The sequence below is a fragment of the Physella acuta genome, unplaced genomic scaffold, assembly GCF_028476545.2.
Source record: "Physella acuta isolate Inbredline_101_S28 unplaced genomic scaffold, ASM2847654v3 ptg000297l, whole genome shotgun sequence".
Classification (NCBI taxonomy): Eukaryota; Metazoa; Mollusca; class Gastropoda; family Physidae; genus Physella; species Physella acuta.
Window position 1 is genome coordinate 174,772 of NW_026731816.1, and position 19,606 is coordinate 194,377.

At 38.8% G+C, this 19,606-nt stretch overlaps 2 protein-coding genes across 2 annotated transcripts; one reads left to right on the forward strand and one right to left on the reverse strand.

The window, feature by feature from the left end:
• Positions 1–607: 607 nt before the first annotated feature.
• On the reverse strand, positions 608–3,613 carry LOC131939853 (toll-like receptor 4). The gene has a single exon (XM_059298359.1). It carries the CDS (start codon positions 3,611–3,613, stop codon positions 608–610), a length of 3,006 nt encoding a protein of 1,001 aa, XP_059154342.1.
• Positions 3,614–6,653: 3,040 nt separating this feature from the next.
• On the forward strand, positions 6,654–19,325 carry LOC131939866 (small ribosomal subunit protein mS31). Its single transcript, XM_059298386.1, has 10 exons — positions 6,654–6,845; positions 10,987–11,157; positions 11,494–11,655; positions 12,184–12,215; positions 15,900–15,939; positions 16,637–16,689; positions 16,850–16,874; positions 17,028–17,104; positions 17,555–17,710; positions 18,992–19,325. Exons 1-10 carry the CDS (start codon positions 6,793–6,795, stop codon positions 19,249–19,251), a joined length of 1,029 nt encoding a protein of 342 aa, XP_059154369.1. The 5' UTR covers positions 6,654–6,792; the 3' UTR covers positions 19,252–19,325.
• Positions 19,326–19,606: the final 281 nt, after the last annotated feature.

Genomic DNA, 19,606 nt, shown 5'->3' on the forward strand with positions numbered 1-19,606 from the left:
CATATTTTGGGGTACTCAGCTAAAAATTTAAAGTGAAGATCTTAAAACTAATTGAAATATGAATTTTCAAATAGTGTGTCCGTCAAAAACACTAGATTTAATGCCCCAAAACTCTAAAAAAATTTAGTGTTTTTACTGGATTCAAAATTTGAAAATTCATAGCAAATTAGTTTGAAGATCTACAGTTAAATTTTTTTTTGCTGGAAATGCATATTCAGTTGCACCTTAATAAAGCTGTAGAAAAAAAAATGGTCTGCTCTCTAAAAAAAAAATTTTTTTACCCGAGCCTATTTTAAAAAATTTTCATTGAAGTATTTATTCTTTCGAAATATAACTTAAATAAAAAAAATGCTTAAACAACGTTTTAATAAAAAGCTTTCATGTAATAATGCAATAAAAGGGAAAAAAATGATTTACTTTAAATATAATATAATATACTACTATTTAAATTACAGTAAAGAAATAGAAATTTAACCAGACCTATATTCTCATATATATATATTCTCATATATATATATTCTCATATATATATATATATATATATATATATATATATATATATATATATATATATATATATATATATATATATATATATAGGTCGGAATTATTGCCGATTGTTTGCCGTGTGGCCTATCGCCAGGGAAAGCTGGTCCCAGAAATGCTCCAGTAATTCTTCATTTCTTTCATCCGCTGGTGGAAACTCCGTGTAGCTATTTCTTTTCATAGCCACAAGTAAATCGACAGGCATGTCGTCTGCCGGTGTTGGTTCCAGTACAATCACGTGCAGAACCTGCCTCGTTTTGAATACCTCCTCCATGATCGCCATCTTGACCGAGTATTCCGAATATTCGTCATCCGCGTAGAAGCCTGGCTCGGAGACCGGCACGGTTTTTGAACTGTTTTGAACGGCGCTGACGATATCGGAGATGATGAGGGTTCCAGGCAGAAAATTGCGGTCTGCGATACAGAGCTTATGTCCCCTTTTCTCTTCTAGCTCTCTAAGGCAATCATTGAGCACAAAGTTACGTGTGGTTTCTGTGTACAAAATATAAGCATCGAAACGAAAGCCTTCCTCGTTAGCGCGCTTTGGTTCAAACCCAACCAGTTTAGCCACAGCGATGTTCCTGATGTAACGGAGCTTCCATCTGTTGCGGTAGATGACGACAAATCCCGCCACGGTGCCAAGCAAGCAGATTAGAGCAACACAAACCACAATGACTAAAGCTTTTGAGGCGCACATTCTCTGGACGGACTGAACTCGCTTCTGGAGGTTTCCTATCGGTCTGTCAACGCCGTCGTCGAATGTGCAATGAAGATAATCTTCGTTTAACAACGTTATCTTCGTCTTCATCATCCAAACTATCTGCTCGAGGGAAGAGCACGTGCAGGACAAGGGGTTAGAGGTCAAGTCTATCGAAAGCGTCTCGCCAATTTCATCTAGTTCATCACGAACTCTCTTGTCAATCCAAACAATGGAGTTTTTACTGAGGTCAAGAAGGCGGAGATGTTTCATGTGGGCAAACGACGAGTTGAGTGTCTGGAGTTTGTTTTCTGAGAGTCTCAGAGAGACGAGATGCTTCAGGCCACGAAAGAATTGTCGAGAGAGTTTGTAAATCAGGTTACGAGAAATGTCCAATTCAATGGCGTTTGTCAGGGTCGAGAAAATTGTGCCGTTGATGTCTACCGCAAAATCTGATCCCAGTGAGTTGTCCGAAAGGTCAAGGAATTTTACGGAATTATTTTCAGGAAAAAAGTGAGGATTTATGTGCTTGCAGAAATTATTGCTTAAATTAATTCTCTGAAAAGTTGTGGGTAGTAGACCTTGTCCCCAAGTTGTCAGGAAACTTTCAGAAAAATCAATGTCTGTGAGGCTGTTGTTCGGATCAAGGCGGTTAATAAATAAAATGGTTCCGAAACTGCTGTACTGGGACGCATTAAGAACTTGAAGGCTTGGTGGAATTTTGAAAGGCGGTTCATTCACATCGTATGCTGTGGTCAAACTGAGGCTTGCTTGGGTGAAAAGCTTAAAACATTTTTTTACATCAACACCAGCAGTTTCACTTGGAGAACTTGCATTGAAATTTTGTTTTACTATTTCAAAGTTCTGGAAGCGACCTTCTGAAGAAGTTGAAGAGTCTAACCGCGACACTAAACATTTCTCTAACTGTTCAGGCCCTTTCCATGGAGCATTGGTGTTTTGTGTAGAAAGGTCAAGGGTTATCAGATTCTCCAGGTAGTCAGTGCGGTTAAGAATTAAACTTATCAAAGAGAGCTGATTTTCTCTTAAAACAAGTTTCTTCAAGGTTCTCGGCAGTAGTTGTAAGAAATCATCACCTAACAGAGCCAGTCTGTTTGATGAGAGATCAAGTTCTTCGAGTGCGATGTTTCTTATATATTTGGCTTGTGCCGCGTTGAGATAACGACACGGATAAGTGGAGTGATACAGATGGGTGAGATGGAGAGTTCTGAGACCCGAATACTGAAGTGCTCTCAAGTCATCGAACGCCGTGTAGAGATCGTAGTTGACTAAATTATCCAGCGACAACAACGTCAGATTTAACTTGGAATAAACTGTCAAGCTAATATTCATAAGTCGGCAATGGGTAATATATAAGTGTTTTATGTTAGGAATGTTTTGAAAAAACGTTGAACTGATGTTTTTTAACGAACAGTGAACTCCTCCGCCAATATGGATGCGAGTTAAGTTACGTAGTTTTTGAAGTTCCGGACCAAATTTTACACTATTTCTCAGGCCATCGATGTACAGTTCCTCCAGATTGGTCAGCGTGGCCAAAGCCTTGTTTGGGTAAGTTATTTCATCCCTCGCCACGCGCATCAGACCTAGGACTTTCAGTTCCTGCAAGGGTGCAACCAATGCTGGTGGTAGAAAGTTCCAGGAGTTATCAAGATGGCCGTTTAAGTTCAGGCTTAAGAACGTCAGCCGTGTTGTGTGCCGGAATGCGCCGCTCTCTATGTGTTGAAGCCAGTTTTTCGACACGTCTAAACGTCTTAGTTCTGAAAGACCTTGAAGCGTGTAGTTGGTGATCCGCCCCAATTTGTTTTTGTTTAGCAAAAGTGTTTTCAGCTTTGTCATTAGTCTAAAGCAGCCATCTTCAATCAATTTTAACCAGTTGGCCGACAAGTCTAAATGTAACATTTGTGATGTCATATTGGAAACTGTATCATCATACGTTACGTTGCTCAGTGTTCCGGAAGACATGAACACGTACGTCAAGTTGGGAAAACTTTGAAAACGCGAGGTGGATAACGGTAGAATTTTATTGTTAGACAAATGCAAAGACCATAAACCAACAGGAAGTCCTTTTGGAAATGCTTTCAGCCATTTGTGTTCGCAGTTTGCGCTTATGTGAGTGTTAGAGGTAGATTTTTCCTCCCAACAGCTACACACTCCGCAGATATACTCATCCCGAACAACAAAATCACTGTGTGTCTTATGTTCTGAGGAGTCGTAATCTCCAAGTGTAGTGACGTTCTCAGTGCGGCCGCCATCTTCCAAAAATGTGTCTTTCAGATGTTTGTATCTATGTACGCCATCGTGTGAGCGACAATGATTGATCATCAACAATAACAGCATAAAAACGTTATACATTTTGCTGGAGATAAACGTTAAAAACATTTCAGCATCCAAATAATGATTAAAAAAGATTAGCTCATGTTACCATATTGCAAAAAAACAAACAAACAAAAACAACCAATTAACTTTTTACAAAATATGTTGGTATATGCACACAAAATCTCTTTATGCTTTGTTTATATCTAACTGAATAATGTGCCGTTTAATTTTTTTTCCATTAATTTTTACCTTTAATGTAAACGGAAATTATTATCTGTTTCTCAAAAATATTTCGAAAGTTGAAAGTTAAAAAGAAATTCCCATAGAGCTGCACATTCAAGACCCCCCACCCCTTTCTATAAAACAAGTGGTTTTGTCACAAACTTACCTACCACATCAGTAGTTCGATTCCACTGAATGTGCCAACCTAACCATTAGTTTTATGCGAACTGCGAACATATGAGAAAGTTTAGATGAGCTCACTCCCATCTTTAAAAAAAGTTCAAATAGACATAAAACTATCCAGCTATTTTTGCGAAGTAATACCCCCTAGTTTCTAAAAGCTGCTTTCTTTATGCTTTGTACTTAAGTACGAACTTCCTTCGAAACTGTCAAAGATCAGTCAGACACTTTGACTTAACGCTAGTCAAACAAATATTGCTCTGTTAGTCAACAGATGTGTGTCTTTATTCTTTATTATTTTTTACTTTCTGGTATATACAAAGTATAGAGAAAGTCTTGTAATCGTGCAAAAAAAATCGAGATTTTTACAAATCTCGACGTTTTACACCTCAATGATACGGAAAAACATAATTTTGCAATCTTTTCCGTATGTCTGTGTGTCTGTCTGTGTGTGTGTAAACACGATAACTTGAGTACCGTTACAGCTAGGTTGATAAAATTTCATATATATAAGTATTATATCAAAATCGTAGATCCGTATCAACTTTTGAGCGATTTCCGATAACCGGAAATGGAACTTTTCTACTTTGAATTTTTCAAAAGCCTTTAACTTAAGTACTATTTGAGATAGATAAATGAAATTTCACATGTAAGTAAAAGTTCTAATTCTCTATCTTTTTTTTTCAAGTTTTTTGAGTAATTTCTGTCGACCGGAAGTAGTATTTTACGCTATTTCCGATTTCTCAAAAAAAAAAAAACAAAAAAAAACGCATGTGAATTTATAACTAATATCCCGCAGTATTATGCACATTTTATTTGGCGTTCACTTGGTGTGCAATTATTTTTTTTAGCGCAATTTCAATACGGACAATTGCGATTATTAACTCGTCATTTCTGGATGGATGGATGGATGGATGGATGAATGAATGAATGAATGAATAGATGCGTGTCCGCAGCTTTACCGCAGCTTTAAGTCGTATCTCCTCCTCAACGAAGCAATATCGAGGACTAGTTCCGAAGCAAATATGTTAAGCAAGTTCCGAGGATGATTGTGGGCCAAAAAAATTCCCGGAATTCCTTCCTGGATTTCCCGGAAAAGCCAAAAAAAACTCAAAAAAATGCAGTTTTTGGCCCATATCTCGGCAACCAGACCACTTAGCGACTTGAAACATTTACCAATCGATTCCTGTCATAATTTAGAACAATATTGCCGAAGAAAGTTTTCAAAAATATCCTTTTGTTCGGTCACAAAAAAAATAATTTCTTCTAATTTGTATTGGCTAAGATTACTAAGAATATACAAATATTTCTACCACCCTCATCCCTTCGCGTTTCACCACTAGAAGAAGCGAAGCGGTGAAGTTCCAAACCAATCACACCGGCTCAGGCAGTCGCTAGTGAGAGCTAACGTCTACTTGTTTAAACTGAGCATCGTGTAGGCCTACCGTTGATATAGGTTATTCCTGCCATAATTTAGAAAAATATTGCCGATGAAAGTTTTCAAAAATATCCTTTCGTTCGGTCACAAAAAATTAAAAAATGTTATGGATAACATAAGGAAATTGCGCTTAAATTGTCACTAGACTTTTTATTAACTTGTTTACGAGATTCTATTCTATTATAAAAAGTTTAAGTAATTAAAAATGGATTTAAAATAATGTCTAAGTCCCGAGTTGCCATACCCCGTAGCAGTGTTTCTTCCAGACCTTTTTCTCCGGGGGGGGGGGGGGCGGTAGACTTTCTTCGGGGGGGGGGGGGGGTGGCGGACACTGTTAAAAGTATATATTTTCTATATAAATTATATAAATTTCATTTCGTTTGGGGGGCTGTAAAATTTTTTCGGGGGGGGGGGGGGGCTGCGCCCCCCGAAGAGATGCCTGGAAGAAACTCTGTACACATTAATCCCTGCACTTACAAAAATATTTTAAAAATGCATGAAAACGTTTTACTAACAAGATTTTTGTAAAAGTATATGTTTACTATATAAATTCCATCTCATTCGGGGGGGGGGGGGGCTCTGCCCCCCGAAGAGACGCTTGGAAGAAACTCTGTATGTTAGAGCCAATATGTCGTTGCAATTTTTTTTTTTGGAGGTCAGTTTTTCGTAGCAGTTTTGAGTGTTTTCTGCCGAATTTTCTCGTTTCTCTGGGCCGAATCTAAGTTTCTCCGAAAACATTTCAAAACTTTCAGACACCGGTAGGTGTTAGTTACGTTGGGAAATAGATACGACATGACACCCGACCACGCAAAGCCAGAGTCTCTTTCAGGCATTTCTTTCACCCCCACCCCCTCAGTACGTCTACCAACCCCCAGAAACAAATATAATTTATATCACTATCTATATATGGCCTAGTTTAAACCAGCGTCCGCCCCCTGATTATTTCAAGTACTCCTCCCCCAGAGAAAAATGTCTGAAAGAAACACTGTGATACCTAAAGCAAGTTGGATCATTTAGTTGGCCTTATAATATAAACCTTATTTTCAACATTTTCCGATATGTCGACATAAAGAGTTTAAGACTTATACAATAAGACAATATAGATCTACAGTACAGTTTCTTTTATTTTATTTTTTAGCGTGAAACAACTTAGAGCGCATCAATGTTCTGCTATTTTGCCATCAATAAGTAGATTCTAGATCTAGCAGTTCGATGGGAAAATTAGATGGGAAAAGTACAAAGTAAAGATAATATGTTATCAAAGGTTTGACTTTGCAGTAGCGAAGTCAACATCATAATTCTAGATCTAGAAATATAATTAGAATTAGATCTAGATTTAGATCTGGATCTAGACTTCTAGATCTAGCAAATAAGCATGCATCGAAGTTTATTGCAAGCGTTAACTACATCTCACAAGGAAACTGGCCGGTAAGAAACATTCAATGATTCATATTCATAGATTCTACTTACTCTTACTCTTAGTAGGGATTTTGGTAAAAAAACACTAATCATCATATAAAAATAAATAACAATTACCTACATATTCTTGTAGAGCTCAACTATATGAAAACAAAACAAAAAAGATTTTCTGTCTACCTCAAATAGTTTTTTTTTTGCGAATTTTTTTGTGAGGGGTGGAATGCCCTTACTTTTGCATTGGCCAATTGTGACAAGTCATGGTATGCCTGAATAAAATTAAATTGAGCATAGTTATTTTACTTGCAGTTGTATTTTGTTCATATTTGCAGAGTTTAGCTAGAATGATATATAGAACTTGTATATGCTGTTGAAATGAATAAAAATAATACAGAAGCATATTTTTGTGTTGGCTTCCTTCCATAACCCCAAAAAAACTGTGCTGCGCAAATATGAAAATGTTTCTAAAGCAATGTTTTACAGTGAATGAAAGAACTACATAGTTAGCAATCTAAAGTAAATGACTTGAACACTGTAATGTGCATATAACTGCCCCATTATTTTTGGCAGGTGAAGTAGAGTCCATCTTTAAGCCATTTTGTTATAAAACTGTGCTGCGCAAATATGAAAATGTTTCTAAAGCAGTGCTTTATATAAATACAGTGAATGAAAGAACTACATAGTTAGCAATCTAAAGTAAATGACTTGAACACTGTAATGTGCATATAATTGCCTTATTATTTTGGACAGGTGAAGTAGAGTCCATCTTTAAGCCATTTTGTTAAAAGTGAACTGAAATTATCTGTTCAATGTTTTTATGTGTGTATTGTGTATGAATTCTGATTTTCAGCATATAAATATAACTATAAGTAAGGGTAAGTAGAACTTGAAAACTTAAAATTACAGTTAGCACATAGCTAGTGTAGTGTATTCTAGCAACAGACAGGTAACCTATGTCTGACTCAGCAAAATTTTACTTCAAGCAAAACTAGAACCATAGTTGAAAAAATGAAAGACAGGTATATTAAAATATTTTTAAAACAACAAGTAGGAGATTTGTTTGTACATTACATAAGAATACTGTTGTCAGTGTATCAAAACTAAAAGCCGGCAGATCGGGATGAAGAAATATAACATTGGCATCAATGGGGGCAACGTGACCTACTTACGGTGACTACTTTCAAATGAGTATTTACTAATGTCAAAGTAGAAATATCCAAAAATAAATATCATTTCTATAAAAATGGGATGTATCTGCTTTGGAAACTTTCATTATCTAAGAGGAAACTTCAAAAATCGCGTTTTTAACGCATTTGAAGTTAACCTTTATACAGCGGTAAGACCAAAGCAGAGACAGCATGCAATCAGATCGCTAAGCCATCAAAACAACTGGAAAACCATTCTACTTTTCATTTAACATTAGGAAATGACCTTTTAAACTTAATTAATTACCATAAATTAAAAACTTATTAGTATGCAAAACCAAATCTCGTGCGTCCGGTTTCAGAAAGTAATGGGAGATTTTGGGTCATGTGTTTACCGCGAACTCTGCCGATACTGACAACCCTAATCTAGATTTCTAGATCTTTCAAGATTCTCTAGATCTAGTAATCTCTAGACCACGGGTTCCCAACCTGGGGGTCGCGACCTCCCTGGGGGTCGCGAAGCTCTTTCTGGGGGGGTCGCCAACTGGTATACTAAACTTTAGTAATTTGAAACAAAACATAAATATTTAGAAGAATTTTTGAAATTCGACTTCATTAACAACACTGGAAATGTAATAGAGAAGAAACAAATCGCACTTTACAAAGTTGTTCTCAGTCACGAATCTATGAAATCTTCACCGGAACACACCAAAAAGATATGGAGTTCTTTCGTCGGTAAGAAGCTAGTTGCAAACGCCAGAAACTTGATCGAACAGGAAGTTTTCACCAGCATTAGTTCAAGCATCAAATAAAGTCGCGATAGAAAATGCCAAGCAAAAAAAAAAAAAAAAAAAATAGGAGAAAATCTCATCAAACGCTGCATGTACGTAAATGTTAAATAACACATTTTTATCGAAATTAAGCTTTCACCATTGTTTGCTTTTCAAGTTAATAAATCAACAGACGTGAGTTCGTGTTGCAGTTGCTGGTCTGTGTCTATATTCATGCGGATGATAGCAAAGAAGAGTCGCTATTTTGTGAAGATAGCATGGAGAAAATAAATACCTTTTTTAAAAACTGGATGATTAAAATGGGTTAAAACGGCTGTGGGGTTTTGTACGGATGGTGCGCTATCTATGTTTAGCTCAAAATCGGGCTTTCAGAAAACAGAAAAGATTAGGCTCCCTAACCACTGCCCTATCCAATCGACACCAAGCGTCCATTGCTAGTATAAGTCGTAAATTATATAAAATCTGGAGCCTTCAAAGAACTGAGCAAAAACTTTAATATAGATCACGAGGTTCTGCTCTTCTACACTACAGTACGCTGGCTGTCAAACGAAATGTTGTAAATTGTGTTTTTGAATTGAAATCTGAAATCAAATTGTTCTTGGGAGTGCAAAGGAAAGAAGACTTTTTGGTATACTTAAAACGACATAGAGTGGTTGGAGAGAGTATCATACCAAGCAGATGTGTTCGAACATCAAGATAAGCTTAACCTTAAGCTTCAGGGAAAATGAACGAATATTATAACTTTCCATGATAATCTCGGGGCATTTTTATCAAAGCTGCAAAATTGGTAAAGAAACCAAATCGTGGAAATATTGTAAATTTGAGAAACTCTGCTGTGTGGTAGATGAATCTGATTGTGAGATAATTAAAATTTTGAAAGAAGCGATTTCTGGGCATCTTGAATCTCTTGAAAACGAACTGCATGGCTATTTTTCTGAAAAAAGAAGAATCTGCATTTACGCATTACCCATTCTCTTCTTCCCTTGATGTTGCCAGCATTCCCGATGAATTACAAAATGAATTCTTTGATTTGCAGAATGATTTCGAGCAAGATGAAAAACTGCAGGCACAATTTTGGTGTAGTATTCACCATTCATACCCAAACGTAAAATTGATTGACTTTTCGAGAATATATTTTCAACACTATTCTTCGATTAAAAACAAAATTAAGATAATTATAATGACATAGGTTGGCGTTAACAAAATGTTTTAAAATTAAAAACTTAACCACGAAGGTTTAGTGAATAGTGTGCAATTTTACTCATGCTATTAAAACAGTTATCAAGAGTAGTTCATATTGAAAGTCTACTAGAAAATCTTATTTTAGTGCTTATTAATTTCCATACTAATTTTGGCTTTTTAATTCTATGGGGGTTGCGGGTCACTTACTTTTTATAAAAGGGGGTCGCCACTCGAAAAAGGTTGGGAACCACTGCTCTAGACTGACACCTGAAACTGAACTGTCTCTCACTAGCTGTTAGGAGCACTAGATTATTACTAGAAGTTTAACAGTTCTGTTATTATTATTAAATCTTTTACTTTTATATTTTCTGCCTCTTTTCATATACCTGGCAGTGTCCCTAAACAACTAAAGTTTTTGCTAGTGAACCTTGGGACATATCTGTTCCATTTGATCTTTCATCTTTAAAATGTATTGTCAGCAAGTGATCATGTTCACCAGTTGATCTTTGGATCTTGTCAAACACCATTACCTTGTTTTTTTACATATGAAATTTCTAGTAATTTTCTGTAACACATAATTTCCTATACTTGATTTTTATTTTTAAGTTCTGATGTAAGTGTTTAGGATTGGCAAGTATAACTGTCTGTATTCAGGAATACAGCAGCCTGATTTTTGTGTGTAGATGTTTATGTTTTTATCTTTCCATATTGTCTTAGTACTCTTAGAGGACGTCATGGTTCAATGGTAGATCTTATGTCTGCTATCTTTATAGGCTTACCATTCTTAAAGTAAACTTCCCTTGTTGCTTGGTTTTTGGATTACTTTTGTTATATTATTATTAACATAGCTTTTCCTCATGGTGGCTCAAGGTGTACCAGGCCATTCTTCGAAAGCTTTCTTGAAGCCAAACCAATTTAATTATTTTTAAACTGCACAATTTCTCTTTAACTTTAAATTTTTACTCATATAGTTAAGAAACTGGTACATTTTTATTAGTGATAGCACTTATCATCATTGTGTTATTAATCTTTCAGTATACTAGCATCATTCAGGCTGTTTCACACAACATGTATTACTGAGGATAGAGAGAAAAAGATTTCAGCTGAGAAAAAAGAAATCAAGAAGCCATCAAGCAAAGTACCCCCTACCAAGCAAACCCCTGCTAAGCTTCTGAAGAAAAATGAGGATACAAATTCAGATAAGAAGTAAGAATTTCAGTTTTTAACCTTTCAAGAGTACAGGCTTTATTTTTAAAAGAAATAAAAAGATCTGTGCCCTTTTGTTATTGCATTTTCATCAGCAAAGGGGAGTTAAGTGATTGAGCTGGTGAAGTAGCCTTTTGTCTCTATAGTCATCCTCCCTTTCATAGTAGAAAACAAAGTTTGTGTGTGTTTGTTTAACATGTACTCATTAAATCAAATTAAAGATTGGTAATTTATTACAGTAATCTAAAGTAGAATTTGATTAAACATTGTAAATGTATTAATGTAATGAATTCCCTTAATGCTGACAATGTGAACTTGCATGCTGTGCTGTTGCAGGAAAGTCCATGTGAGTGAGGAGCTGAAAATGGCAGCTGAGGCCGCAGCTAAGTCATTCTCACGTGACTGGACCAGGACAGCTGAGGAGCTGCTGTCACGCCTCCAGTCCACCCAGCCCAGTGCCAGCCCTGATGAACAGGAGCAGGAAAATCAACAAGTCAAGTAATTCATTTTTTATGTTTTTCTTGAATTTTTGCACTGTATAGGAAGGAGGAACTTCTAGTTTCTTTAACAAAATTGCTTTTTATATTTGAATCCATGCGGTAGAAATAGAGTTCAACCTATTTTTGTGATCTCTGCATATGAAGGGATAGTGTGGGCAGCACTATGCCTAGCCACATTTACTTTCCTTAACATGAGTCAGGTAACCATCAAAGCTTGCTTGACTCTAGGATGGACTTCAGCCAGGGATCTGAACTGGAGACTTTTGGGTTAGCAGCCATGTGCTCTATCATCAGAGCACTCTGATCCATTCTTTTTATATTAGGTCATTATAAATAGTAGAGATGGGCAACTTTCCTAAGTCACATGACTAAATACTGATTGCCTAAATGTCAGTTACCTAAATAGCTTTTAGCAACCAGCAGGAAGCCAATCATAAGCTGACAGCAGACATGAACTAATGATAAATTAACAAAACCATCACCTAATGACTGTATACAGTACAGAGAAATTCTCTTATCTTTTCAGCAACCTGCTTTCTACCATGAAAGTTGGAAGAGGTAAGTACAAATAGTATTTGCTTTCTCATTTCACAATTTTAGATGAGGGGAGGGGGGTATAAATAGGTCAAAGTGAAGGCACTCTTATAGTTATAGACCTGAGGCAGATGTAGTTTTTGCTTGTTTGTATTATCTTAGCATATAATAAAGAAACAGTAAAGTCATTTTTATGCCCAGCCATCTTTACTTTCCCTGACTTTAGCTTGGTGGGCTCAAGGCACCAGACAGGAGAGTTTTAGGCTAGTGGTTGCGTACTCTATCACTTTTCCATGCCAACCCAAATTGAGGCATATGCTTCAATTAATTTGTTCATAATCTTGGATCACAGCAGTTATACACCCCTGGTCTAGTCCTTGTCACAGCAGTCATACACCCCTGGTCTAGTCCTTGCTAGTCATACACCCCTGGTCTAGTCCTTGCTAGTCGTACACTCCTGGTCTAGTCCTTGTCACAGCAGTCATACACCCCTGGTCTAGTCCTTGTCACTGCAGTCATACACCCCTGGTCTAGTCCTTGTCACAGCAGTCATACACCCCTGGTCTAGTCCTTGCTAGTCGTACACCCCTGGTCTAGTCCTTGTCACTGCAGTCATACACCCCTGGTCTAGTCCTTGCTAGTCATACACCCCTGGTCTAGTCCTTGCTAGTCGTACACCCCTGGTCTAGTCCTTGTCACTGCAGTCATACACCCCTGGTCTAGTCCTTGTCACAGCAGTCATACACTCCTGGTCTAGTCCTTGTCACAGCAGTCATACACCCCTGGTCTAGTCCTTGCTTGTCATACACCCCTGGTCTAGTCCTTGTCACAGAAGTCATACACTCCTGGTCTAGTCGTTGTCACTGCAGTCATACACCCCTGGTCTAGTCCTTGCTTGTCATACACCCCTGGTCTAGTCCTTGTCACTGCAGTCATACACCCCTGGTCTAGTCCTTGTCACAGCAGTCATACACCCCTGGTCTAATCCTTGCTTGTCATACACCCCTGATCTAGTCCTTGTCACAGCAGTCATACACCCCTGGTCTAGTCCTTGCTAGTCATACACCCCTGGTCTAGTCCTTGCTAGTCGTACACCCCTGGTCTAGTCCTTGTCACTGCAGTCATACACCCCTGGTCTAGTCCTTGTCACAGCAGTCATACACTCCTGGTCTAGTCGTTGTCACTGCAGTCATACACCCCTGGTCTAGTCCTTGTCACAGCAGTCATACACCCCTGGTCTAGTCGTTGTCACTGCAGTCATACACTCCTGGTCTAGTCGTTGTCACTGCAGTCATACACCCCTGGTCTAGTCCTTGCTTGTCATACACCCCTGGTCTAGTCCTTGCTAGTCGTACACCCCTGGTCTAGTCCTTGTCACTGCAGTCATACACCCCTGGTCTAGTCCTTGTCACAGCAGTCATACACCCCTGGTCTAATCCTTGCTTGTCATACACCCCTGATCTAGTCCTTGTCACTGCAGTCATACACCCCTGGTCTAGTCCTTGTCAATGCAGTCATACACCCCTGATCTAGTCCTTGTCACTGCAGTCATACACCCCTGGTCTAGTCCTTGCTTGTCATACACCCCTGGTCTAGTCCTTGTCACTGCAGTCATACACCCCTGGTCTAGTCCTTGTCACAGCAGTCATACACCCCTGGTCTAATCCTTGCTTGTCATACACCCCTGATCTAGTCCTTGTCACAGCAGTCATACACCCCTGGTCTAGTCCTTGCTAGTCATACACCCCTGGTCTAGTCCTTGCTAGTCGTACACCCCTGGTCTAGTCCTTGTCACTGCAGTCATACACCCGTCTAGTCCTTGTCACAGCAGTCATACACCCCTGGTCTAGTCGTTGTCACTGCAGTCATACACCCCTGGTCTAGTCCTTGCTTGTCATACACCCCTGGTCTAGTCCTTGCTAGTCGTACACCCCTGGTCTAGTCCTTGTCACTGCAGTCATACACCCCTGGTCTAGTCCTTGCTAGTCGTACACCCCTGGTCTAGTCCTTGTCACAGCAGTCATACACCCCTGGTCTAGTCCTTGCTTGTCATACACCCCTGGTCTAGTCCTTGTCACTGCAGTCATACACCCCTGGTCTAGTCCTTGTCACAGCAGTCATACACCCCTGGTCTAATCCTTGCTTGTCATACACCCCTGATCTAGTCCTTGTCACAGCAGTCATACACCCCTGGTCTAGTCCTTGCTAGTCATACACCCCTGATCTAGTCCTTGTCACAGCAGTCATACACCCCTGGTCTAGTCCTTGCTAGTCGTACACCCCTGGTCTAGTCCTTGCTAGTCGTACACCCCTGGTCTAGTCCTTGTCACTGCAGTCATACACCCGTCTAGTCCTTGTCACAGCAGTCATACACCCCTGGTCTAATCCTTGCTAGTCATACACCCCTGGTCTAGTCCTTGTCACAGCAGTCATACACCCCTGGTCTAGTCGTTGTCACTGCAGTCATACACCCCTGGTCTAGTCCTTGTCACTGCAGTCATACACCCCTGGTCTAGTCCTTGCTAGTCGTACACCCCTGGTCTAGTCGTTGTCACTGCAGTCATACACCCCTGGTCTAGTCCTTGCTTGTCATACACCCCTGGTCTAGTCCTTGCTAGTCGTACACCCCTGGTCTAGTCCTTGTCACTGCAGTCATACACCCCTGGTCTAGTCCTTGTCACAGCAGTCATACACTCCTGGTCTAGTCCTTGTCACTGCAGTCATACACCCCTGGTCTAGTCGTTGTCACTGCAGTCATACACTCCTGGTCTAGTCGTTGTCACTGCAGTCATACACCCCTGGTCTAGTCCTTGTCACTGCAGTCATACACCCCTGGTCTAGTCGTTGTCACAGCAGTCATACACCCCTGGTCTAGTCGTTGTCACTGCAGTCATACACCCCTGGTCTAGTCGTTGTCACAGCAGTCATACACCCCTGGTCTAGTCCTTGTCACAGAAGTCATACACTCCTGGTCTAGTCGTTGTCACTGCAGTCATACACCCCTGGTCTAGTCCTTGCTTGTCATACACCCCTGGTCTAGTCCTTGTCACAGAAGTCATACACTCCTGGTCTAGTCGTTGTCACTGCAGTCATACACCCCTGGTCTAGTCCTTGCTTGTCATACACCCCTGGTCTAGTCCTTGTCACTGCAGTCATACACCCCTGGTCTAGTCCTTGTCACAGCAGTCATACACCCCTGGTCTAATCCTTGCTTGTCATACACCCCTGATCTAGTCCTTGTCACAGCAGTCATACACCCCTGGTCTAGTCCTTGCTTGTCATACACCCCTGGTCTAGTCCTTGTCACAGCAGTCATACACTCCTGGTCTAGTCGTTGTCAATGCAGTCATACACCCCTGGTCTAGTCCATGTCACTGCAGTCATACACCCCTGGTCTAGTCCTTGTCACTGCAGTCATACACCCCTGGTCTAGTCCTTGTCAATGCAGTCATACACCCCTGATCTAGTCCTTGTCACTGCAGTCATACACCCCTGGTCTAGTCCTTGCTTGTCAAACGCCCCTGGTCTCGTCCTTACTAGTCATAAACCTTGGTCTAGTCCTTGCTAGTCATACAACTAGTCCTAGAGTAATTTCAAAGTGTAAGAGATTTTTTAATTATACGATTTGTGCATTCAGGTTTGTTTTTGTTCAGACAACTTACTGTAATTCTGCAATTTAATATATTAATAAGGTTCTCTTTTCTGCAGGGTTTACCCAACCAGCTGGGAGCAGATCACCTATGTACAGGTAAGATCACTAACAAGTTCACCTGGTTATAGGTAGAATCTATAGTGGGTGAGTTACTTCAGGTCCTCTTCTGGGTGGTGAGGTTCTGCTCCCTGTAGTGACTTGATGTAGTGGCTGAGTTTGTTTAGTTTATGCTCTAGTTGATGTAGGTCCTGCTGTAGTGGCTGAGTTTGTTTAGTTTATGCTCTAGTTGATGTAGGTCCTGCTGTAGTGGTTTTGTTTAGTTTATGCTCTAGTTGATGTAGGTCCTGTTGTAGTGGCTTTGTTTAGTTTATGCTCTAGTTGATGTAGGTCCTGATGTAGTGGCTGGCTTTGTTTAGTTTATGCTCTAATTGATGTAGGTCCTACTGTAGTGGTTGAGTTTGTTTAGTTTATGCTCTAGTTGATGTAGGTCCTGCTGTAGTGGCTGGCTTTGTTTAGTTTATGCTCTAGTTGATGTAGGTCCTACTGTAGTGGTTGAGTTTGTTTAGTTTATGCTCTAGTTGATGTAGGTCCTGTGTAGTCGCTTTGTTTAGTTTATGTTCAAGTTGATGTAGGTCCTGCTGTAGTGGCTGAGTTTTTTTTTATTTATGCTCTAGTTAATGTAGGTCCTGCTGTAGTGGTTGAGTTTGTTTAGTTTATGCTCTAGTTGATGTAGGTCCTGCTGTTTTCAAATGCCATGACACATTAAACAAAAAATTCTCTTTTCTCAATTAAGGAGGACAAGGGATGGGAGCATGGAGATTCTGCCTTCTAGTGTTGTTTCCAATGGTGAGTTACAATACTTGATTGTGTAAAACTTTTTTCTTGTTTAAAATTTTGTATAAATGAAACATCCTGAAATAGTGGACATTTTTTTGAGTAGTATTTTAAACACAACCTGGGGTTGTACATACATTTGTAAAAAACTTTCATTGGGGTTTTTTTTCAGTTACTTACAGGAAAAGATTATCCAGGTTAGTTTGAAGTATATTTTACTTTTTCCCCCCAATATATTTTGAATACCCTTTGATAAACCAGAGAGTTACCTTCACAGGAAGCTCTAACTTTTGTAGATATTTCATAAATAGTTGCTTATAATACTGTATCAATTGTTGTATTGATTTTAGGTTGAATGAGAACTTACCTTCGTTGAAAAATGCACCTAGACTTGGAATATTCAATGCTGAAAAAATAAAATCACAAGGTAAGTCTTGGGTCCAGATTAAACTGAAGTTTTTAAACTTTATCTGATGATCAGAACTCAAACTGATGCTTTTACTACATTCATAAAATTAGGGCTATACTGTAGGCCTACTGATACATTTTTAACTTAAATTTTTCACAATGGTCCTAGGGTGTTCCTACCACATAGTTTGTCTTGTCAACTTAATGAGAAAATCACACATTATTCTGAAATTTCAATGATTTGACACGACAGAAGGAATCCATGTGATTACTTTTTTTTAAAATAGAACTGATACTGGAGTAGATGAGCTAGATAAAAGTGTTGTACATTTTTAGTCATTTATTTGTGCAAAAATGTTTTTTTTTTTTTTTTTAAATAGCTTCCCCCTTTTTTTTTTGAGAAAGCTTCCTTTTGCTCAGGTAAACCTGGAAAGTGTGTGAATGAATTAAATGAGAATTTATTTTTTAGTGGAGGAGCCAAAACCAGCCAAGGATCTGTGGGCTCAGGTTGATGAAGAAAACCTGAGGAAAATTCAGGCACCTCTTCCTAGAAACCATTTTGAGGAAATGATTCAGTGGACCAAAGAAGGCAAGCTCTGGACGTTCCCCATAGATAATGAAGCAGGTGGGTCTCAGGTCTACACTGTCTGTATAGAGGGAATATTGTCAAGTGTATAGAGGGGATATTGTCAAGTCTGTATAGAGGGAATATTGTCAGGTTTATACTGTCTGTGTAGAGGGAATATTGTCAAGTCTATATAGAGGGAATATTGTCAAGCCTGTATAGAGGGAATATTGTCAAGTGCATAGAGGGAATATTGTCAGGTTTATACTGTCTGTGTAGAGGGAATATTGTCAAGCCTGTATAGAGGGAATATTGTCAGGTCTATAGTGTCTGTATAGAGGGAATATTGTCAAGTCTGTATAGAGGGAATATTGTCGTCTTTATAGAGGGAATATTGTCAGGTCTATAGTGTCTGTATACAGGGAATATTGTCAAGTCTGTATAGAGGGAATATTGTCAAGTGCATAGAGGGAATATTGTCACGTCTGTATAGAGGGAATATTGTCAGGTCTGTATAGAGGGAATATTGTCAGGTTTATACTGTCTGTATAGAGGGAATATTGTCAGGTCTGTATAGAGGGAATATTGTCGTCTTTATAGAGGGAATATTGTCAGGTCTATAGTGTCTGTATACAGGGAATATTGTCAAGTCTGTATAGAGGGAATATTGTCAGGTTTATACTGTCTGTGTAGAGGCAATATTGTCAAGTCTATATAGACAGAATATTTTCAAGTCTGTATAGAGGGAATATTGTCAGGTGTATAGAGGGGACATTGTCAATTCTGTATAGAGGGAATATTGTCAAGTGTATAGAGGGAATATTGTCGTCTGTATAGAGGGAATATTGTCAATTCTGTATAGAGGGAATATTGTCAAGTGTATAGAGGGAATATTGTCGTCTGTATAGAGGGAATATTGTCAATTCTGTATAGAGGGAATATTGTCAATTCTGTATAGAGGGAATATTGTCAAGTGTATAGAGGGAATATTTTCAAGTCTGTATAGAGGGAATATTGTCAAGTGTATAGAGGGAATATTTTCAAGTCTGTATAGAGGGAATATTGTCAGGGATGTGTAGAGGGAATATTGTCAGGTTTATATAGAAGGAATATCATTAGGTCTATACAATGGGAAAATTGTCTTGTTAGAGCAAAATTGTCTTTAAAATATTCAGGTTATTTCTTCATCTGGTGTCTTTTAAACATTAAGCAGTTCTTTTACTGTGGAGTTATATTGTGTTTAAACATTAGAGAAAACATTGCACAAAATAGTTAAAAACTAAATTTTAAAAATTATTTGTCTTTAACTCTGTTAGTAAACCATACCGCCATCACTTTCAGACTTCCATGAAGAACGCAAATACAAGTTCCATGACCACATATTCCTGAACCAGCACTTGTCCAAGTTCCCAGACAAGGGGCCAGTGAGGAAGTTCATGGAACTGGTCACCCTGGGTCTGAGCCTCAACCCATACATCACAGTGCCAGAGAAGCTGGAACACATACGCTGGTATGAGAAGTATTTTGCTGAGAAACAGGACATACTCAAGGGCTGCATAGGGGAGCTGGGGGTGCTGAAGGAAGAAGGGAAACTGGCATGATTTCACTGGTGTTTTATACGTTGTTGTGTCATTGTAAACATTAAAGATGTATCATCATTCTGTTGGTTTCACTATGTGAGTGTTGGTTTTTTTTTTATGTGACAGTCTTTAGTATACTGTCATAAAGACTGGCAGAACCAACTTGCTGTCACATGACATACTGTCGAGATAACACATGACAGATCAACTTGGAAATATATGAAACTGTTTTACAATCTTTGACAACAATCAGTTACCATTTACGTTTAAATTTTAAGGTAACCTTTAAATAATATGATGAGATTATTTTCACGATTTATCTACCTTGAAACTAAAACCAATTTTTAAGAAACTGTCCCAGCTCTTCATAATGTCG

Excerpts from the sequence above, each read along its gene's own strand:
- LOC131939866 (XM_059298386.1), top strand. The coding sequence starts at position 6,793 with ATGCATCGAAGTTTATTGCAAGCGTTAACTACATCTCACAAGGAAACT. Across the intron at positions 11,158-11,493 it reads GATACAAATTCAGATAAGAA|GAAAGTCCATGTGAGTGAGG; the intron begins GTAAGAATTTCA and ends GTGCTGTTGCAG. Across the intron at positions 16,875-17,027 it reads TACAGGAAAAGATTATCCAG|GTTGAATGAGAACTTACCTT; the intron begins GTTAGTTTGAAG and ends TATTGATTTTAG.
- LOC131939853 (XM_059298359.1), bottom strand. The coding sequence starts at position 3,613 with ATGTATAACGTTTTTATGCTGTTATTGTTGATGATCAATCATTGTCGC.